Below are 22,352 nucleotides of genomic sequence, written 5' to 3' on the forward strand. Positions count from 1 at the left end.
ATGTGGCACTCAAGCTATAGGAGGATCTGAAGTACAAATTAGAAATGTACAGGAAATGCATAATAAGGATTTTTATCTTGGGAGCTATCAGTAACTTTAAATTCACTTAGGTACCTTACAGGAGAAAAGAAACTAAATGAAATAGATAAGTTTTCTTTTCCTGTCTTTTAAATTACAACAGAGTCAGAAGGAAGTGAGGGTACAGGTGATGAACAATGGATTTTTATTTTCAGGTAACAGCCTCTTTCTGCTTTATCTCCAGCATCAGGCACTGGCCAGGATGATGGTGGTGGCCACACAGTGTACAGCCCAGACCACTACTCTACACTGGGACGCCTTGGTAGCTGTCGGGCTGCAGGGCAGCGCTCAGAAACCAGGGACTCCAGCTGTCAGACTGAGGATGTGAAGGTTGTACCACCTTCAATGAGAAGAATCAGGGCACAGAAGGGGCAAGGCATTGCTGCCCAGATGGGCCACTTCTCAGGCTCCTCTGGTAACATGTCTGTGCTGAGCGATTCCGCGGGGGTTGTGTTCCCCTCTCGCCTCAACAATGATGCTGGTTTCCATAGTCTTCCGCGTTCTGGAGTGAGGGCAAACATTCAGTCCCTTGAGCCAAGGCTGGGTGCCCTGGGCCCTGCAGAAGACATGGATGGCACTTTCCACTACCAGAGGAGTAACTCACAAGTAGATGAAAACCTAGGATGTTTAGGAGGGGCCTCCAGGACTGCAACACTTTTGAGGCCCAAATCCCAGGAGCTGCAGCACTTTGAGAGTGAAAATGTAACAAGCCCAGCATGTGTGGTTTCTCCTCATGCAACATACTCCACCAGCATCATCCCAAATGCCACCCTCTCATCCTCTTCAGAGGTTATTGTTATTCACCCTGCTCAGAGTTCAGGGCAGCTGGATGGTAAAATTACCAGCTCATCCTCATACACAAAGGTAAAATCCAGAGACCGCCTCATCTCCAGGCATGCTGTGAAAGACGATCATCAGCCTCCCAGTGGTCACTGGAATGAGGGCCATCCCACTATACCTTCACAGGCCCTAGGCACCCATTCCCCCAGTGCCCCAGCAAATTGGGAAAATGAGCCCCAAGCCATGCCCTATAATTGCAGAAACAACCTGAGCTTCCCATCCCATCCCCAGGATGTGGATGGCAAGAGCGAGTCTAGTTATTCAGGGGGCAGAGGGCACGGCAGCTCGGAGCCCTGGGAATACAAGGCCTCAGGTAATGGGCGGGAATCCCCACTGAAGTCACACTTGGCAACTCAGGGTTACTCCACTCCTGCAAGTAACATGAGCAGCTGCAGTCTGGACCAAACATCCAACAAAGAGGATGCTGGGTCCCTGTATTCAGAGGACCACAATGGCTACTACACATCTATGCACACTGACTCTGGACATGGATCTGGGAATCTGTGCAATAGCCGCGATGGCTTTGGGAACCCCAGGCACAGCGTGGTCAATGTTTTTGATGGAAGAGCTCAGAAAAACCAAGGGGACCGATCAAGTTACCCTGATAAATCCCTTTCCAGAAACATCTCTTTGAAGAAAGCAAAGAAGCCTCCCCTGCCACCCTCGCGGACAGACTCTCTCCGCAGGATTCCCAAGCAGAGCAGCCAGTCGAATGGGCAGGTGCTCAATGAAAGCCTGATCGCCACGCTCCAGCACTCGCTGCAGCTGAGCCTCCCAGGCAAGGGCGGCAGCTCGCCCTCCCAGAGCCCCTGCAGTGACTGTGAAGAGCCCTGGCTGCCGCGTTCCCGGAGCCAGAGCACGGTCAGTGCCGGCAGCAGTATGACATCCGCCATCACCCCCAACGTCTACCCCCTGTGCGGGGTCACGCCCTCGCAGAGCGACACGAGCAGCGTCAAGTCGGAGTACACGGACCCTTGGGGCTACTACATCGACTACACGGGCGTGCAGGAGGACCCGGGCAACCCGGGAGGGGTCCTCCCGGCCAGCAGTGGGGCGCCGACCAGAAACGGGCCGGGCCACCATGCCCCAGAGGGCTCGAGGGCCGCGATGCCCCACGTGCCCGGTGGTTCAGTCAAACCAAAGATGACATCGCCGGAGAAGTCACACAGAGTCACTTCTCCATCCAGTGGGTACTCCAGCCAGTCCAATACACCCACAGCGCTCACCCCTGTGCCTGTGTTTTTAAAATCCATGTCACCAGCAAATGGGAAGGGAAAGCCCAAGCCCAAGGTGCCAGAAAGGAAGTCCTCTCTGATGTCTTCAGTGTCCGTTTCCTCGTCGTCCACTTCTCTTTCCTCCAGTGCTTCCACTGAAGGAAGTGGCACTGTGAAGAAGCCCGCCTCGGCCACGGCCTCTCCGCCGGCGGCTGCTGCTCCTGTCCCTTCTCTTCCCTCGCCACCTGCTGCCGACAGGTCCCCTGCCCTCCCTCCGCCCCCTCCTCTAGCAGGTGGCTCGCCCCTGCCGCGCTCTCCCGTTTTCCCGCCTCCACCACCAGAAGCCCTCGCTCCCTTCTGCTCCGCCACTGCCACCGCCACCGCCGGGTGCCTTCCTCATGCCCCTGCAGCCCTCAGCCCCCTTCTTCCAGATTCTTCTGCTGCCTTGCCGCCGCCCCCACCTTTCTTACCCACCTCGCTGCCCCCGCCTGCCCCGCCGCTTGACCCCAGTCTCGTGAAGGACACTAGGCCTTCTTTCAAAACCTCTGGCCAGCCAGCGCCCTCCCGGGAGGCCTGCAAGCCTCCTGCTAACAAGGAGGAGGGCAGCAGGCCCCCCATGCCCCTGATAACCACGGAGGCGCTGCAGACGGTGCAGCTGAGGCCGGTGCGCAAGAACTCGGCCACCGAGGTAGCTCTGTCGTCTGCACCAGCAGCTCAGGAAACACCAGCTCCGGGTGCTCCACGATACCACTTGAAGCCATCTGCTCTCCTCAAATCCCCAAATAGCATCAATGAAATGGAGAGTGGAAGCCAGCCCGCTGCCGTGACAAGCTCGCTTCCGACGCCTGCCAAGAGCCAGAGTCAGGGTGACCATGGCAGTGCAGCCGAGCATGGCAGCCCTCCGAGCTGCAGCCGCGGAGCTCCGGGGCCCGGCGCTGGAATCGCCCCACTCCCGGACTCTTCACCCAGCAGGAAACCGCCCCCAGTTTCCAAGAAGCCCAAACTGTTCCTAGTGGTGCCACCTCCGCAGAGAGATTACTCCGCAGAGAACGTGAGCGAAGCCTTCCTAGGAGTGCCCAGCCCAGCGAGGGGAGAGGAGGGCTGTGTGCACAGCAAAGAGGCACGAGAGAGTCCTGCAGCCCGAGCTGGTTTTCACGCGGTGCACCCCGGCAGCTCAGGTTTTGAGGGAGGAGCTGCAGGATCCTTGTCTCCCAGCAGAGTGGAAGCCAATGTCCCCATGGTACAGCCCAATGCTTCTCCAGCCCCCACGCAGGAAGAGCCAGCAGAGCACAGTACGGCTGGTGGGGACAACGTGGAGAGCTGCTTGTGTCAACAGGATGGAGGAGGTAAGTCTGGCTTTTCTCCTGTGCCCCTCTGGCCATCTGCAGCAGAGCCAAGTAGGGCTGTTGGGTGCTCACACGTGGAACTCAGGTAAATGGCATCAGATTCATGTGAAAGCCAGAAGCATATGGGCTTCCAATGCCGCTGCACACATTAGTTACCAACTTTGCATTTTATGAATGTTTTTTTAAATGTGTAGACCTAAAGGAATGGCAGAAAATCGGAGGATGGGGGTGATCTGCAGCAGCCTGGGTATTAAAAAGCAGTAATCTCCCTCTGCAGAGTGGCAAAGAAATGTTCCAACAAAATTTCAGAGCGACTCATTGCGAGTTCTATCCTTTTACAGAAAAGAATGAGCTCTGGCTGTCCTGCCAGTGTCATTTTCTCCCATCGTTGTAAACTATAAAACTACAGCCCCCCCTGCCTCTGCTGTGGTTCTCACATTGTCAGGAATGGCAGGGAAGCAGCGTACTTAGCAGCTTGGCTGAGGACTGAAGTTCTAGTCATTTGTGCGTCTTATGTCGCCTGCTTGCTTGCTCCTTTATAGCTGGGGCGCTGGAGACCAGCACGGCCAGTTCTTCCTCAGAGGCCTGCGACTTCCTTAAGGAAGAAGGGAGTGATGAGGTGATGGCCCCCAGTAGACCCAGGACCACTGAAGACCTTTTTGCAGCTATTCACAGGTATCCAAAACTCCTTCCTCTTAATTTTATAATTCCTTCTTTCCAAACATTTCCTTGATTTATTTATCTTTTCTTGAGGTTTCTTCTGTCACCTAATCATGACTCATTAACTTTATTATTGATTGTGTGTGTGTGTGTGTGTGTGTTTCTATACTTTTATTTCCTCTAACTCCAGTTTCTATTTTACTCTGTTCTGCTGATTTTTTTGGTGACGTAGGGGACAGAGACTCAGTGTAATACCTTCTGGTAGGCATTGCTCTTGCTAGCAGGAAATGCAGTGTGTCATTCATATGACAGAGTATTAACAAGAGTTAGATCAAAGCAGCCAGCAGTCCAGAATGCTGTGTTCTATGGGGTTAAAATGCACAGACTAGCCCTACAGGATTTTCTTCCTAAGGGTGTTATAGTTTTATTTTTTATTTTTATTTTTTTTTATATTACAGAAAAAACAGAATTTTCTTTAGCTGCTTAAATGTTTCGATAAAACAACACATCACTCTTTAAGTAGGAGCAAAAGGAATTAAATTTGCGTGTTACTGTATACCAGTAGTGCCATCTACTGGCATCAGAAATTGTTAGGTTTAAAAAAAAAAAATGTAGGGCAAATTTTTCAGAATAACTGCCTGAACTGTTACACTGTTTATATGTGATCAACTTTAAGAATGAATATGATTTGGGACTAAAGTTTTATTTATTACATCATTTTTCTGATTGTAAAATTATATCTGTGCCAGTACTTTAAACCTTAATGCTATATAAAACCTTTTGCCTTCCTCCAGACTTCTTTAGCACAGTATTTTCAGATAACTCTTAATGTCCTCATGCTACCAAGGCCTTATATTGCCTGAATTAAGGCCTTTTTTCTCCCCTCTTGAAATACAACATCCTTAAGTTATTTGATTTTTTGTGTGAATGAATGACCATGTGTCAGCACTGTTTCCCCTACTCTTGGAATCTAACTGAAAAGACTATTACATGAGATGAAAAGTGCAGTGTTGTCCCTACCTGGAACGTCTCATGCAGTACATAAATATCTAAGTTGGGGTGGCTGTGAGGGGAAACCATTGGTAAATTATGATGTTTGTCAAGAATTACGTTCTTTATTTTTCAGCTCTGGACTGCCCCCTTTCACACTAACTAGTTTCTTTGATCTTATTAGAAATAAAAGAGTAGCTAGTTATCCAATTATTTCTCAAAACAGGGAAATAAATTGTGTCCTTTGAAACCAACTTCAGTGGCATTTCTAAAAGTTTACACAGATGTTTCTAACTTTAACCATGCTAGACACATAATAAGTACTCAATAAATATTTTCTGAATTAAATGAAACCAATTGGAATTTAACTGTTAGAAAATTCTTCCAAGTTTCAGTCTTTCATTTAGTGTGGAATGCATTGGGTTGCTAAATATACAGACATGTATATTTATAATAGCAATCCACAAAGAAGATTTGTGTTGCCTGATTGCTCTATGTCCTAGATACTTGGTCTCAGGCAGGAAACCCAACTGTTGTGGGGCCAAATTACTGCATACTTTTCCTAAAAATACACCAAAGGTCTTTTCTATATTTTATTTTGGCAACCTTCTTAAGGCACTGAAAAATTCGTGGTTTCTCCGACCAGAGATTTATATCTACTGCAGATGTAGAAACTGGTCAGTCTGTATCATTCTGTGTATGGACAAGAGAAGTAAAGGCCAGATGGGCCTTAGGAGTGGAGTTCAAAGAGAAACAAGGACTCATGCTAATTCCTGTTGTATCTTTGATATATATTAACAGACAATAAACATCCATCTAAATTCTTTGGTTTTTAGGCCTTTATTTTCATATCCTTCAGCATCTAAGCTCATAATTTAAAATAAAGAATATCTAAATTGAAACACAGCTTTCCAATTTTATAATGCAAATTAGTTCACTTCAAATTTAAAGCCAGATGGAAAATGTAGAACACCAGTTGAGGTGTGAAGTTTCTGTATTTATTGAAATAATTAGTTTTTAAGCCACAGTGTTAACTGTTTAAGTGCCTTTTATAGCCATCTTCTTTAACAGTTAAAGGCCGTAGCTTTAATCAAGTTTAGTGTAGTTTTTTTTTGATGGATCTCAGCACACCCTCACCATTTAAAAACCAAACAAAAAGTTACACCACCAGCCAATACCTGTAGGAATTGATGAGCACAGCTGCTTTGGGGGAGCAACTTGGTCTGAGGTGTTCTGTAAGTGGGAGGATACTCCTTCCAGCCCTAGTTGTGCTAACAAGCTGTGTGACTTCGCTCTCCAGACCTCAGTTACCTTCTCTAAAACCTGAAGCGGTTGGACTAGACAATTTCTGAAGTCTTTTCCAGCTCTGCACCTCGGAGATGTACTATTTCTGTGGTTCGATCAGTTGGTCACTAACTTCTTTCAGGGCACTGCTCCTGCTGACCACTGAGCAGGACCATTGAACCCAAGTGTCATTGGCCAAATTCTACAGTTGCAAAGTGGCTGGTGCCCCATCAGCTCTGGCCACCCTTCAGACCCTGTATTGGGTCCTTACCACTTCTTGTCCTCCGCTTTGGTGGCTTCTCTTTCACAAGAAGCATGGAGATGTCCTTGGGGGAACCATGCCCAGGGCAGCCAACATGGGCCCATCCTCTCCTCTGCTTTGCTGTATAAGCCACATAAAAACTAAAGCCTGACCTGGTGGAGGGAAGGAAGAATTCTGTTTCTCACTATGACATTCAGGGTTTGTTAGGTACCTACTCTGCGCCTGACACTTTAAGGCTTTGTTGTTTATTACTTAAGGCTTTATTTTATGCATTCGTCTTTACTGACAAACTATAAGTGTACACTGTTATTCCCCTTTGCAGATAGGAAACACCATCAGAAATTTTAACTCTCCCAAGGGCACAGAACAAGGAAGCTTTAGCAGTGGGATTTAGCCCAGGTTTGTGTGACTACAGAGGTTCTTTATCTCATTTGATCCTCACAGACCTTTGAGGTTGGTATTATCATGCCCATTTACAAGTATGGAAACTGAGGCTCAGCATGGATGGGTACTTGTCCCAGCTAGAAGTAGGTAGTGCTCGGATTCGACTTTTATTCTGTAGGTACAGATAGCATACTCGCAACCTTTTCCTGCTGCGTATTCTAGAATTTTATATTAGGAAAAGAGATACACCCACCTGTTTATTTTATTAACTGTATGGAAGTTCCTTAAAGCAAGTCCACCTGTGCTTAGCTGAGAGAGACACACATGCTGAGTTGTTATGAAGAGACCAGCAAGGGGCCACTTGGCTCCTCTGCCTTTGCTCTCAGTAGAAAACACATCAAACAGGTTCTTAGAGACCAGGGACAAGAAATACCAACAGCAAATGTTTTACTTGCCCTGACAGCTCCTCCTTTTTCCACACTGTGCCCCATCCCTCACATTCCCTCACATTTTCTTGATCAGTGCAAAGTTCTCCGGGTCGGTCATGAAACAGGATCACTCTTGTTTTCTGGAAAACTGGACTTCCGGATGTTGACATATGGGCCTGTAAGAGCCGAGGAAAACTGGTTTCACGCGAAACTCTAGCATGACTGAGAATGTAAAGTTGTAGGGTTGTTCTAGGACCGGGGGTGGGGCATGTCTTAGGATAGGGGATATTCTGGGTGTTGTTTTATCTATTAGGCCTGTTCAAGTACTAGCATCAAATAAGAAATAAAAGCGTAGAAAGAAAAGGTGATGCAGTGGCAAATAAGCAGTGCATCCATCGCGCTAGGAAGCCTGGTGGGTGCCCCTCCTGCTTGCCCAGCACATGAAATTCACTCAGGATCAGCCTAATCTAGGAGAGTTAAACAAGTGACAATTATTCAAAACTTTGGAGGTGGTCCTATCCAAAATAAGTTAACACAATGTCCAAGACTTGTTTCTAGATGACCCAGAGAGGGTGGAGATGAAAGACGGGTGGCGTATTAATAATTATTGTAGGTATCAGGGCTCACATGATAACACCATAGATTGTGCTTTTGTATGTGGGTGTTTGAGGTTTCCACAGTTAAATTTTTTAAAAATAACTCTTAAGTAGATGGTGACGTGAAGATGTGATAAGAGAAGCAGGTGGTATTGACTGACAGCCTGTGGCCCAGTGGGAATTAACCTTTATCTTAATGTCATTAAATCTCAGATCCAAAAGGAAAGTCCTTGGTCGTAAGGATTCAGATGATGATCACGCCCGAAACCATTCTCCCTCCCCCCCAGTGACACCCACCGGCACTGCCCCCAGCCTAGCCTCTCCAAAGCAAGTGGGATCAATTCAGAGAAGTGTCCGAAAGAGCAGCACCAGCAGTGACAACTTCAAAGCTCTTCTGTTAAAAAAGGGGAGTCGTTCAGATACCAGTGCCCGCATGTCTGCGGCAGAGATGCTCAAGAACACAGACCCTCGATTCCAGAGATCAAGGTCAGAGCCTTCACCAGACACCCCCGAAAGCCCATCAAGCTGCTCACCCAGCAAGAACAGAAGAGCCCAGGAGGAGTGGGCCAAGAATGAAGGCTTGATGCCTCGAAGTCTGTCCTTTTCAGGCCCCAGGTACGGCCGCAGTCGCACGCCTCCTTCAGCTTCCAGTAGCAGGTACAGCATGCGGAACCGGATCCAGAGCAGCCCCATGACTGTCATCTCAGAGGGAGAAGGGGAAGCCGTGGAGCCTGTGGATAGCAGAGCCCACTGGGATCTGGGTATTGCAAAGGGGTGCTCACTGGACGGCCTGGTGGGGGATGAAATGGACGAGGGCAGCCTGTTTTGTGGCGAGGAGCCCATCGCCTCCCTGCAGCCAGAGGCTCCTGACTCTGCAAAGGGCAGGGGCCCATCAGAGCAGTGTGGGGGTTCTCTGAGGGAGGAGAGTTAGGGACAGGAATGTGACTCTCCCAGGTGACGCAGTGGCAAATAAGCAGTGCATCCATCGCGCTAGGAAGCCTGGTGGGTGCCCCTCCTGCTTGCCCAGGGATCCCACTCAGCGTTTGTGCCATGGGCCCCACATGGCCAACCTGCAGCTAAGGTGAGGGTTGCTTAGGACTCACTTGCCACTTGCCCTATGGCTTAAAAGCAAGTAGAAGCTTAAACTTCTGAAAGTGCTTCCTGGGGAAGATTTCCTTTTTTTGCTAAATGCTGAGGGTGTGTGTGTAGAGGGGAGGTGTGTGTGTGCATTTTGAACAATTTATTTTTTAAAAGTGCACACAAACAGCATGTACAGAAATAGGAGAAAGAAAGAGGTTAGCGAGGTAGAGTAATGGAGTCTTCTGGACTAGGTGGTAATGCTTTCAAAGCATTATGTTTATGGAAATTAGTTCTATAAGAAGAAAGAGGACCATGACTTCTAAGAAAGGGGTGGTAGATTTGCTGCTGCTTCATGCACAGAACACATGGATGTATGCACATGTGCGCTGCTGAGCTGAGTGAAGCGTGTCAGGGTGCACACACAAGCTGGAGAAGGGCTCAGTGACTAATTGGTTCAGGTACTTTTTTTCTGGGGGAAATAGGCTTTCTTTCTTTTCTGTAAAAATGTCAAACATGGGAAAGTGGCGATGCTGTAACTTGGTGCGTGCTGCTGTGCAGCTGTATACACACAACTTTTAGCCTGAGTTTTAGAAGTGTAGGTGATTTTTAAACAAATTTCCTCCTTGAGTAGCAGCCAGGACCTTTTAGAACCGAAGTGATGGTGTAGACACACAGGGGGAGAGAGACGAGCGAAGGGGAGAGGAGTGAGTGATACACTGCTGGACTTTGTTTTCTGCCTATTAAATAAAATTATTTTTCAGAATTAAATTTGAAAACTTGCACTACAGAACTGTGGGTAGAGCTTTTCCTTTTACAACAATTTTTACCAGAGTTTAAACTTCCATTTGGCAATTTCTTTTCACTTGAAATGTCAACATTTGCTGACTTTTGGATATCTTTTTGGTTACACCAAAGAAAAAGTGATGGCTGTTGTTTTCCTTGAACTGCCTATGGTATCATGTCCTAATTTAGACAGGTTTATCAAAATTTATTTTATATTACCTTACTTTGAAGAAAATGCTGAAGAGCTCTTGTTAGTCAAATAAACTGATAAAAATTGGTAGGGCTTGGGTATTAATTAGCCCAGGGAAATGAGTTTTTAGATTAAAAAGACTTTTTTTGCATCATTTTGTTTGTGCGTTTTTATATTTGTTTATAAATGAGTCGCTAATTACCTTCTAATCTCCTCCAATCAGAATTTCAACACTTTTAGACATAGGAGAAAAGTGTGTAAAGTACTTATTTTAATGTAATATTCTTGTGACCCCCACCCTTGCTCCTTCCCAACTTTTGTGTACTTAGACTCCTTGATTAGTTAGTTAAGTAAACCAGTCTTGTCTTCTTCAGTAGCAGGTCCTAGGATGACAGTACTGAGATTCTTGGTCTAAATCCAGTGCAGCTGCCATCTTTTTTGGTATGAAAATATCATCTAAAAGTTGAACTACTCAGGTGAAAACATCATAAGACTTATAAAATAAAAGTTTAGGTACCCATTTTAGACATGTCTTCAAGGCAGAAATAAACCTAATGAACTAAGACTTCTTCCCTTCTCTGAAGAAAACAAAACATTTCTTTTCACACAACCAGAAACCAAGACCTGACATTGGGCCAGAGGCAAAAGGGCTTTTTATCATTTGGAACAGTTGTCTACTACATTGGACATATGGATCATTTCTTCTAAGTTTTAGAAAAGTGATATTGACTTTTGAATATGGAATCTTCTCATAGCTACCTAAAAAAGGTTAGAATGTACGTGGATATCAGAAGTCTTGAACTTAATATATAAATCATTTATTTGAAGGTAAGACAAGCAACATCAAAACTAATTATAAAACTATAAATAATTCCCAGTTTTAAAGAAACATATATATTAGGTTTTAAATTTGCTTTGAATAAAACAATCGTAAAGTGTAAATATTTGAAACATTTCTTTTTGTGTGTACATGCATCTTTTGAATAACGACATAGGTCTTTGTCAGAAGTGTTGAGTGCTTTGCTGGGCACAGACAACAGCAGTGAAGAGCAGAAGGTGCCTGTGGGAGGTGGGGCCCAGCAGGGAGGAGACAGAACATCACGGGCACCGGGTGGTGCCATCTAAAAGGGCATATGGAAAAACAACTCCAAATAATGTCATATGGGCCTTTGAATAAAACACAAATAATATATTGACTGGTAGTTCAGAGGATGTGACATGGAGGGACATGAGGACTCAGGCATGGATGAAACCCAGGGAAACTAGAATGTAGGCTCTCCCTGAACCATACGGTGTCTTCAGCTGTGCCACGATCCCCCTGTGGGGGCTCACTTCTGAGAGTGGACGTACTGTTGAAAAGCTCCATGAGGGTACACTTGACCTTCCTCATACCCTGAAACTTTACATGCCAGATAATCATAGACAGAAGCCCCAGGGCTAAGTTATTTCCAGTTTATTTTTTCTAAGAGTTGGGAGAGAAACAAATGACCATTTGATCTGTCAGTTGGAAACAGCCTCAACTTCAGTCTGATTTCACCCTCCTACTGTTTCTGAAGAATCTTGATTGAATTCTGTCGCTTCTCGTATGCAGATGAGAGTATTTTCATTTGGGGAGCCACAATGACAAGGAAAGAAAAGAAGGCATATCCGGGTCTTGATCCTCTTCCCCAGCCACAGGTGGTCCACCTGCCATGTGGGGGCGTCTGCCTCACTGCCACTTCAGCCTACGTGCGAATAACTGTTTATATTCCGAGATTCCATCATGAAATGAGCACAATGGGATAACTTACTTCAGCAGATATTAGGATATCTGGGGAAAACAAGGGTCTTTTGAATAAAACATTGACCTGATTCTTGAGGTCTGTTTTCCCATAATCAACTGCTCAGTTACTATAATATAGTTTCTTGCAGTGAGCCACTCTAAACTACATTTCACACAGGCCAGCCTTTATTCCCAGAACAAGGACTAGAACAATCTGTAGTCATCTGTTCAGCAGTGAGGAAAAGTCCTTTATTAAATACCTCTCATGTACTAGGTAGGAGTAGGGGGTTCCTAAGAGAGAAAAATGTGGATGAGCTATAATGAAGGGAAAGCCACACAGTTAACTATCCTGCTAAACATATGTCACCACCAAGAGTAGACGTAAAGGAGGAGCAGTCTGGGGCCGGCCCGGTGGCGCACTGCTGCAGTGCGCCGCTTGGGAAGCGCGGCGGCGCTCTCGCCGAGGGTTCAGATCCCACATACAGACCGGTTCCTGCTCACTGGCTGAGCGAGGCGCGGGAGCAGCACCGAGGGTTGCAATCCCGTTGCCGGTCCCGGTCCGGTACGGGGGCGACACTGAGGGTTGCAATCCGTTGCCAGACACGGAAAAAGACAAAAACAAACAAAGAAAAAAAAAAAAGGAGGAGCAGTCTGGGCTCCGGCAAACCCTGCTGTCACCTCACCTGATATCCATCACCAATGGGACACCTGAAATTGTTCAGGCTAGTGATGTACCCAACCAAAACACTGAACCTCATGGCCTCCCCCATGACATGGTCAGAAGGGCCATGTAGCATAGTTTTGCCAATGAGACATAGGCAATTGTCTGGGAATTTGCAGAAACCTTGCTGTCCTTACATAGGTGCCATCCCCTCTTGTGGCATCCTCCAGTTTCTCCCTACAATGAACGGGAGGCTGCAGGAGGAACTATATAATTTTGCAACTTTTGAAGCACCAGTGAGGATGGAAGCCATGGATTATGGGTGGCAGAGGAGAAAGGAGCCTGATCTGTTGAGTATCTACAGTCACTGCACTGGCCATGGGCTGTCTTCCTCCAGACCCATTGGGTAAGTCATTTTTCACTTGCTATGCAATTGAGTGACATGGTTCTCAGAGGAAGAAACCACTGCTCCTGAGCAGGTGGATGGGGAGGGTTTGGGTGTGGTGAGCCTGAGCTGAGCCTTTACAAATGAGGACAATTTCACTTTCGGAAGAAAAACATTCCAGATGGAGGGGATGGCAGGAGCAAAGGCACAGAGGCAAAGTGTTTAGAGAAAGCCACGTAACTAAAATAGGAAGTCTCTAGAAAAACAGTGGGACACAAGGCAGGAAATGCTGTGGGGGGCAAGAATGTAGAGGGTCTGGGAGGGCCTAAGGAATTTGGGTTTTGCTTCATAATATGGGGAAATGAAGGTTTTTGAGAAGGAGTGTTAGTCCGTTTTTTTTGTTGCTGTAACAAAATATCTGAAACTGGGTAATTTATAAAGAAAAGAGATTTATTTGGCTCACGATTCTGGGACAGCTGCATCTGGTATGAGCCTCAGGCTGCTTCTACTCATGGTGGAAAGCAGCAGGCAGCTGGCAGGTGCTAGATCACATGGCAAGAGGGAGCCAGAGAGAGGGAGGGAAGGTGCCAGAGTCCTTTAAACAACCAGCTCTTGTGGGAACTAATAGAGTGAGAACTCACTATCCTCCTCTCCTAGAGCATTAATCTATTAATGAGGGATCTGCTCCCCCATGACTCAAACAGCTCCCAACACTGCCACATTGGGGATCAGATTTCAGCATGGGCTTTTGGGAGACAGCACCTCCAAACTATCAGAAGGGGAATGATGTGATGGGACTGGGCTCTTAGCCCTTTTCTGGAGCTATACTGCCACTTGGTGATCTCATCTAATCCCATAGTGCTGGATAAATATATACTGGTAACTCCCAAATATCTCTCGTCCTGACTTCCTTCATGAGCTCCAGATTAGTATGCCAACTGGGAATTTAAAACCTGCATTTGGAGGTGTTTCAAACTTAGTATTTCCATACTCTATTTTAACCCACATACTTTCCCTTACCAATGGCATTACCAATTACAAAATAGCTCAGGCCCCAAATCTAGGGCTATCCTTGTGGCCTGTATCCTTTTCTCCTCTACACCATAAGCAAGTTGTGTCACCATACTGCCAAGATACATTACAAATGCAATCACTTCTCACCAGTTCTACTTCCACCTCTCAGGTCCAAACCATTATCTCCTGACCAGACAACTGCAAGCCTCTCAACTGGCCGCCTTACACATCTTCAACCACTCTCAACTCTGCATACAAAATAAGCTTTTAAAACTAATTCCTAGCACTCCCCTGCTCAAAACCCTCCAAGGACTGGACATTACAACTAGAATAGAATTCTAACTCCTTGCAGCAGCCTGCACAACCTTTAAGATCTGCCACTGGTCCCCTCATTCATGAAGATTTGGCCTCATTTCCCTCTTTCTGTCCTACTTGTTGCTTCAGAGTCTTTATTTTATCTACAGTAGGTCCCTGACTTATGGTTCAACCTAACCATTTTTCGACTTTACGATGGTGCAAAAGCAATACGCATTCAATAGAAACTGTACCCAAGTACCCATACAACTGTTCTGTTTTTCAGTACAGTAGTCAATAAGTTATGTGAGATATTCCACACTTTATTATAAAACAGGCTTTGTGTTAGATGATTTTGCCCAACTGTAGACTAATATAAGTGTTCTGAGCACATTTAAAGTAGGCTAGGCCAAGCTATGAAGTTCAGTAGGTTAGGTGTTTTAAATGCATTTTTGACTTAGGATATTTTCAACTTACCACAGGTTTCTCAGGATATAATCCCATCATAAGTTGAGGAGCATCTGTATTGAATATAAAAGTTCCTATATTCCTCTGCCAGTTTGGGTTCTTCAGGAAGTAGACACTGAGAGTTAGGAACACCAAAGGTTTTACTGAAGTATAACACCTTTGAAAGGAAAAAAGGAAACAGGGCTCTGGCAGGGGAGGATCAGATTCTGCTGTCAGACTCCAGTATGATCTTACAAGTCTGCCAGTCCAGTGGGTAACTCGGGAGAAGATCACTCATTGGAGGAGTCCTTTGTTGGATGAAACAGCTAGGTCCTTGTACCACTGCCTTGCCTGGACTTTGGCAAGAGGCTACCCTGAGAAAAATGTGCCCTCGGTTCCCATAGTTTAGTTCAATCATTGGCCACAAATCCCTCCTGCCTTGAGAATAGTGGGACCTCAGCCAGAAAGCTAACGTAGACCCTAATGAAGCTGACAGATGGCAGCTGTCAGCTACCGACACTCCTTGCCATTGGACAGCAAATCTTTTCTTGAAGGGGGATCTAAGGGGCACATCTCCATGCCTGCCAAAATCCTCTGTTTGTCCCATGTGAATCCACTTCCCCACACTCATGTGGAGAGCAACCCTCCAGGGCTCTGATGGGCCTCTTCCTGAGGAGAAGGTTTAAAGGAGGAGTTTGATGGGACCCACTCTAGCAATTTCCTGCAATTGGTCTCGGGGCCACAACTGGTACTCATTGTTCCCTCCTGCACCCTAAATTCCCCTCACCCTCAGCTGTCAGCCCTGCTAGTCTCAGTAGCTTTCCTGATGGTGTAAACCAAGCTCTCCTTCCTGTGGGTCTTCACATCCTGGAAGCCAAACCCTTCTCAGACCAGGGTTGCTGTACTTGATGAGCTGTACTTTCAATGAGGCGCTCTAAACTACCTTCAACACAGACCAGCCTTTATCCCCAGATCATCTACTCAGGTGCGTGCCCACTGGGGAAAGAGGAATACCTGGGTATGTCAGTGTCCAAATTAACATTTGATACCCAGAATCCCAAAGTGTCATTATATTTCCTTCTCCCCCATTAAATGGGAGCATATGGAGGTTAGAAAATAAATGTAGTTCTAATCAAAATTTGGCTTATAGCAGGTCCCCTGAGTCTGCAGACCCACCATTGGTTATTTCCCTAATCCCTACAGGTATAATTGAGATTGACATATTTGGCAGGTAGATTAACCACATCAGTTCCTTGACCTTTGGGAAAGAGTGTAAGCCTCTAAAACCCCTCTCCCCTAACCAGAGTCGTAAATCAAAATCAGTATTGCCTTGAACAATGTTTTTTAAACTTCTTCAGTGAAAATCTGCTTCTGGCCATGATAATGAAACAGGAACCCAAATTACTCTTCCGTCTTAACTAAAAAAACAGACAAAATATATAAAACAATGGTTTTCAGACAAGTCCATAGCGCGGGATGAGGTGAGTCCAATGATTGTGCAAGCTAATGGCTTGGAGGCAGTTTCAAAGTAGCAGTGTAGGGATGAGTGGTCTCTCTGAGTTGAAGAGACAGAGATCAGGAGCGCACAGCGGGTAGAATGTGTTGGGCAGAGTGAATGAGCGGAAGCAGCAGCATACACAGAGAGAGCTCCGCAGATCTGCAGTGCGTCCCCTTGAGTCCGTGTCTGAGTGAAGATGGGAGAGGAAACTACCCAACCCAAGAAATGAGTAACTGGGATGTAATAAAACAAATAATTGACATCACATACGGGGCTGGGAATAGTCTCTGTTCCCACTGGCCACAACAGAAATAACTCATAATGCCTGGGAAATCAGGTAGAGTTCTCAAAAGGATATTGCCTTAGTAGTGAGGTTAAACTGTCCCTAGACCAAAGGCTTCTCTGAACTAACCCTAACAAAGCTTAAAAGGAAGTCTTGACAGGATCAAACTAATTCCAAGAAACCTGGCTGTGCATCAGAAGAAAGCCCAATACCATTTAAAGGAATACAACAAAATCCATCAGCAAACAACATAATACTCACAATTCCTGACATCCAGTAAAAAATTACTAGAAACAAAAACATACAGGAAAATATGACCAATAATTAGGGGGGAAAAAGATCAATCATTAGACATAGACCCAGAAGTGACAGATATGACAGAATTAGCAGCTTGGATCATGTGATCTGTCAGACCCTATGGTATTGGAGGTGTCAGTGTTAAAACAACAACAACAAAAACACACAACTAAAAACACAAAGGTAAACTGTGCAGAATATGACAGGACCCAATGGGAGAATCAAAATGTGGGTCCCTGGGGTCCTGAAGCAAGGCTGTGCTAAATGCCAGAGAAAATTACATGCTTTTGGAAAATCAGCTTCTTTTTTTTTTTCCTTTTTGTCTTTTTTCGTGACCGGCAATGGGATCGCAACCCTCAGTGTCGCACCCGCACCGCGCTCAACCAGTGAGCGGACCGGTCTCTATATGGGATCTGAACCCTCGGCGGGAGTGCCGCCGCGCTCCCAAGCACCACACTCTACAGAGTGCGCCACCGGGCCGGCCCAGAAAATCAGCTTCTGATGTGCTACTGGGCCTGGTAGAGAGGGAACCGTGAGAAACCAAGTGATGACGTAGCCAGAACTGCTCATCTTAGCTAGGTCCTGTTAGAACCACCAAGCCATAGAGTTGACAGGACCAGCAGCAGTACAGGAGCAGTGATGAGCAGGACCAGAGGACATAAGTGAGCTACATGAGCAGGTAGCCCAACCACCATATCCCATGGTTGCACCCTTATCCCTCCTCCCTATAGTTGTTCTTGGGAGGACCTGTATGACCCACTGAAGGAAGAGGAACAAGCTTGGGCTTGGTCTGCTGATGAGTTAGCTTACTATGTGGTTGCAAGCTAAAAATGGACCCTCACTCCAGGGTGACACTGAAAGACAATTGCAAGAAAAAAATGTTCTGCAGGCTTTCTGCAAGAAAAGGGCAGAATTTTTGGTGGTGCACCTGGTTATTAATTTTGTGAGGGAAGAGAGGTGGAATACGGAATCATGACATTGGCAAATGGCCTGCTCTCAAAAGGTGTATACCCCTCCTAGGCAACACAACAGGGATCCCATTGATCTACAATCTACTGCTGCCTTCCAGGCACTTTGGACTCCTTGTGTCCAGGGACAGGCAGATGAGAAGAGTCACCATCTTGTCAGGGGTAACTGACCCTGAATTTCAAGAGGAGGTAAGCCTTCTGCTACATGATAGGGGCAGGGACTAATATGTATGGAACTAGTATGTATGGTGACCCGGTGGAGGGACCCCTTGCACTCCTTGCCCAGTTGTAACTGAATGGACAAGTGCAGCATCCCTGAGCTGAGAAGGGTTTGGCTCCCAGGAGCTGAAGACCCACAGGAAGGAGAGCTAGGTTCACACCATCAGGAAAGCTACTGAGACCAGCAGGGGTGACAGCTGAGGGTGAGGGGAACTTAGGGTGCAGGAGGGAATGCTGAGTACCAATTGTGGCCCCGAGACCAATTGCAGGAAATTGCTAGAGTGGGTCCCATCAAACTCCTCCTTTAAACCTTCTCCTCAGGAAGAGAGGCCCATCAGAGCCCTGGAGGGTTGCTCTCCACATGAGTATGGGGAAGTGGATTCACATGGGACAAACAGTGGACTCTGGCAGGCATGGAGATGTGCCCCTTAGATCCCCCTTCAAGAAAAGACTTTCTGTCCAATGGCAAGGAGTATGGGTAGCTGACAGCTGCCATCTGTCAGCTTCATCAGGGTCCACCTTAGCTTTCTGGCTGAGGTCCCACTATTCTCAAGGCAGGAGGGGTTTGTGGCCAATGATTGAACTAAACTATGGGAACCGAGGGCACATTTTTCTCAGGGTAGCCTCTTGCCAAAGTCCAGGCAAGGCAGTGGTACAAGGACCTAGCTGTTTCATCCACGTCCCTTCAGAAAAAGACTGGGGGAATCAGTACAGTGTATACTTGGTGAAATGTTGCTGAGACCTTTACCCTGGAATCCTGTCACCTTTTCAGTCAATGAGCTTCAGGTCAGAAAACTGGCTCAGTTCTAGAAACTGGGCAAGGAATCTCGGTTTTTGTATTGGGGTGATCTTTCTCAGCCCCTTGCTCATCCACCCTTGCTCTCTTTTGTTTACATATAAAGCTTTTCCCACCTACTATGTCTCCGGGGATGCCATGTTCTATTATTAACCATCTGCATAAGACTTTACCAGCCAGCGCCCCATTTGACCTTAGTGGTTAATATGATAACGATTGGCACCTGGCTTCTGTGGTTAGCACTGCCAGGGTCTCACCATCATGCGCACTGCCCTCAGCAAGCCAAGTTCCATCACAGCCTTTCCTGCCAGCTGTGGACTGCACAGGAGAGCCACCGCTGAGCAACTTGCTGACGCTGCCACCCCTCTCCCTAGCGCATTCCCATGGCCTTGGGGAAGGTCCTCTGGGAAGATATCAGAGACGATAATCCTCTGATGGCTCATCTTGCCTCAGGACTCCATTCCAGCATGTCTCCTTCCCTGAGACTTTTCCTTCCTTCTTCTATTGTCTGTCCCAGCAATTCAACATTTCTTTCCCCTTTTCTAGGCTTCTACGAGCTGCCCTAGAGCAGTGAGTTTGCACTATCTCCTGGTGTTTCTCTCATGAGTTAAATCTTGTATCCTGAAAAGTATCCCCAAGTCACTAAACTCTCCCTTAACTAGTTTTATGAACCTGGCACCTTCAACCAAGCACCTCAAAATCTAGTCTCAAGGGTGCTCCTCTGTCCCCTGCCAGTACATGCTGGCGAGGGTATGCAGCTCCTTTGCATGTAGTCCATTTCTTTCCTCATCAGGCCCAGCATGGTCCCAACCAGGTTAAGTTGGGACTTAATTCATTGTAGGCCTGGTAGCCAGGAGAAGAGGTGGGGACAGAGCCTGAGGGGCACCTGTCACCTTATGGGGGAAAGACCTTTACATTGTCTTCCCTTGTGTTAGGGTGAAGGAAGGGAGAGGGCGTAGTTCTAGCTCTTAATGGGGAAGAGTGGGCTCTTCTGTAGGCTCGGAGTGTTATAGGGAGTCAAGATTGTTGGGGACATCCACCAGAGGTCCCCATCACATTTCAGGTTCCCAGGTTTGATTCTGACCTTGATATAACAGACCTAGCTTGGCTGGACACTGTTGGCAGTCAGCTACTTTTACCATCCAATCCTGTGCTTGACCTTCGGTTTTTTCTGCTTGGCTACTGCATGAGATGAGGACTTGTTGGCAAGCTACCAAAGAGACTGGCTCTCTCACTTACTTTTAAATTGTGTACTAATTGACCTCAGCTTTTCATTATTCACCTGTAGGGCATCAATCCAAGTCAGTAATAGCCATTCAAGTCTATTGTCCTTGTGTTTATCATCCACCCTTCCTGCCATATTTATGACACCTGAGTCATCCAGCAGTCATTGCATTCCCTTGTACCGGTGTGCCATTTCATCTAAAGTTTAATAATTGGACAGCTTTCTTGTGCCTGGGGCGGCCTATGCGCCATCTGTCCACCAGGGATGGGGCCTCATAACCAGCCAGACAGCGAGTGACTCAATCTCAAAATGCTGTCTTACCACCTACGTTCTTGGGCCACAGATACCCACTGTTTGATACCCAGCCAGTTCGAGGCTGAGATGGAGTTAGGTGTACAAAAGCTGTATGATGAAGTTACACCTCTGAAAGGAAAAGGGTAAAGCAGGATTGAGCAGGGGGGCTGTCAAATTGCGGTACAGATCTGACAAAGTCTCTGCCAGCACACCCAGGGGTCCAGAGCAAAGACTGTTAGAGGGGTTCCAAGAAGGACAGAAATGGCTAGGTTTTGCTAGAAGTTGCCAGGAAAAAAGCATGCTGTCAGCTGCCACTGCCTTGCTCAGTCACAGGCTGAGGATAGTGTATCCTTCCTTATCTTGAAATCAGAGGTGGACCCTAAAGCAGGTGACAACTGGACACTCTCAGCTAACCATACCCCTCACAGCAGGGCCACAGTAACAAATAAGTATCAGAAACAATGGATGACAACTTCCCATCTGTACCCTCACTTCTAAACCAGGCTTCTAAATCACGCTAATCAGCAGCAGCCTTGCTCTGGTAACTGCACCTCCACAACTAAAGCCCGATCAATCCCTGAATGCTTTAAAGCCCGTTAATCCTTGAACTCTATGCTTCCTAAAACTCTGTATGAGGTCAGCAGTTTTCTTTGTCTACAGACTGTGCCCTACAAGCATGGTTCTCCTGCTCAACAAGCAGTATGTGCAGCTTTTTGTTCTGGGTACCGAACGTGGCCTCTTCCTGTGACGCTGTCACCTCTGCCTGAGATGCTCCCCCCACCTCTCACCTCACTGGCTCCTTCTCATCATCCAAGTCTCAAGTGTTCTTTGGAGAGGCCTTTCCTGACCATCCAATGGGACGTCCACTACACCCTACGTAACCATACTATCCCACTGCCCTCATTCATTTCTTGATAGCACTCGCCAATTTCAAATAATCATATCTGCTTTGAACTCCCTCACTTGCTAGAATGTAAACTCCATGAGGACAAGCGTTGTCTGTCGTGTTCACTGCTGTAGTTTCAGCCAGAAGGTGGACTGAAGAATAAAAGATGTCGCTGGAGTTGTGAGTACGAAGTTCCTGCAGAGGGGCCTGAGGAGAATTTTTGCTGATCACTGTATCCCAGCACCTAGTGAAGTGTCTGGAACACAGCAGGTACTCCATCATGTCGTAAAGAACGGATGAAAATACATGAAATTCCAGTGAAATGTTCAGGGGAAAACAAGATTGGGGGGGTTAATCAATGACTACAAGGAATAAATAAATGCACAAAGTTTAAATTGATTTTTTTCAAACTTTATAAAACATACAATCTCATGAAAAACTGACATGCACGTGAACACATGTGATGGCTCTGTGGGAAGCACAGTGCCGGGTGGGAGCTGCCCCCTGAATTCCTTGTCATGGTCCCTGAGATACCTCCTCCAACCTTGAGCTCCAAAGAAGCCTTTGGACAAGTCTCTAGAGAAAACGGATAACCAAGGCAAGGAAGAGATGGGAATTGTTGTCCTGGATAAGGGTCTAAGAGGAACTGGGGGCTGGGGGTGGGGAGGGACGGTGGGTGGAATCCGAGCCTGACCAGTAGCAGAATGATGGGGGATGTGGAGAGGGACGGACTGGTGAGGAGAAGACAGGTGCTACATGATGGAGCAAGGAGGAGACACAGCACAGGGGAAGGCTCAGCCTTAGAAAAGAGTCTACACTCACAGTCCCCATAGATAAGAGAAGAAAAACCCAGAAGAAATGTTAGCATAGGGCCGGCCCAGTGGCGCACTGGATAGTGCACCGCTTAGGAGGCGCGGCAGCGCTGCCGCCCGAGGGTTCGGATCCCACATACAGACCGGCTCCCGCTCACTGGCTGAGCGAGGCGTGGGAGCAACACCGAGGTTTGCAATCCCGTTGCCGGTCCCTGGTCCGGTACGGGGGCAACACTGAGGGTTGCGATCCGTTGCCGGACACGGAACAAAAAGACAAAAGACAAAAAAAAAAAAAAAAAAAAAAAAAAAAAATTTTAAAAAAGGGGGGGATTTTTTAAAACTGGGCCCCCCCCAAAATTAAAAAAAACAATTTCCC

The 22,352-nt window shown here is 46.8% G+C and overlaps 1 protein-coding gene across 2 annotated transcripts in view; it reads left to right on the forward strand.

Annotated features, from left to right (window-relative positions):
- Positions 1-11,077, forward strand: part of NHSL1 (NHS-like 1) — a 64,454-nt gene extending 53,377 nt beyond the window's left edge. For both annotated transcript variants that reach the window (XM_008573215.1, XM_008573290.1), the window contains 3 exons: positions 263-3,478; positions 4,021-4,153; positions 8,296-11,077. In XM_008573215.1, the coding sequence (XP_008571437.1) occupies positions 263-3,478; positions 4,021-4,153; positions 8,296-9,013 (4,067 nt within the window). In that variant the 3' untranslated portion in view covers positions 9,014-11,077. The remainder of the gene's footprint in view (positions 1-262; positions 3,479-4,020; positions 4,154-8,295) is intronic.
- Positions 11,078-22,352: the final 11,275 nt, after the last annotated feature.

The sequence above is a fragment of the Galeopterus variegatus genome, unplaced genomic scaffold, assembly GCF_000696425.1.
Source record: "Galeopterus variegatus unplaced genomic scaffold, G_variegatus-3.0.2 Scaffold4, whole genome shotgun sequence".
Lineage (NCBI taxonomy): Eukaryota > Metazoa > Chordata > Mammalia > Dermoptera > Cynocephalidae > Galeopterus > Galeopterus variegatus.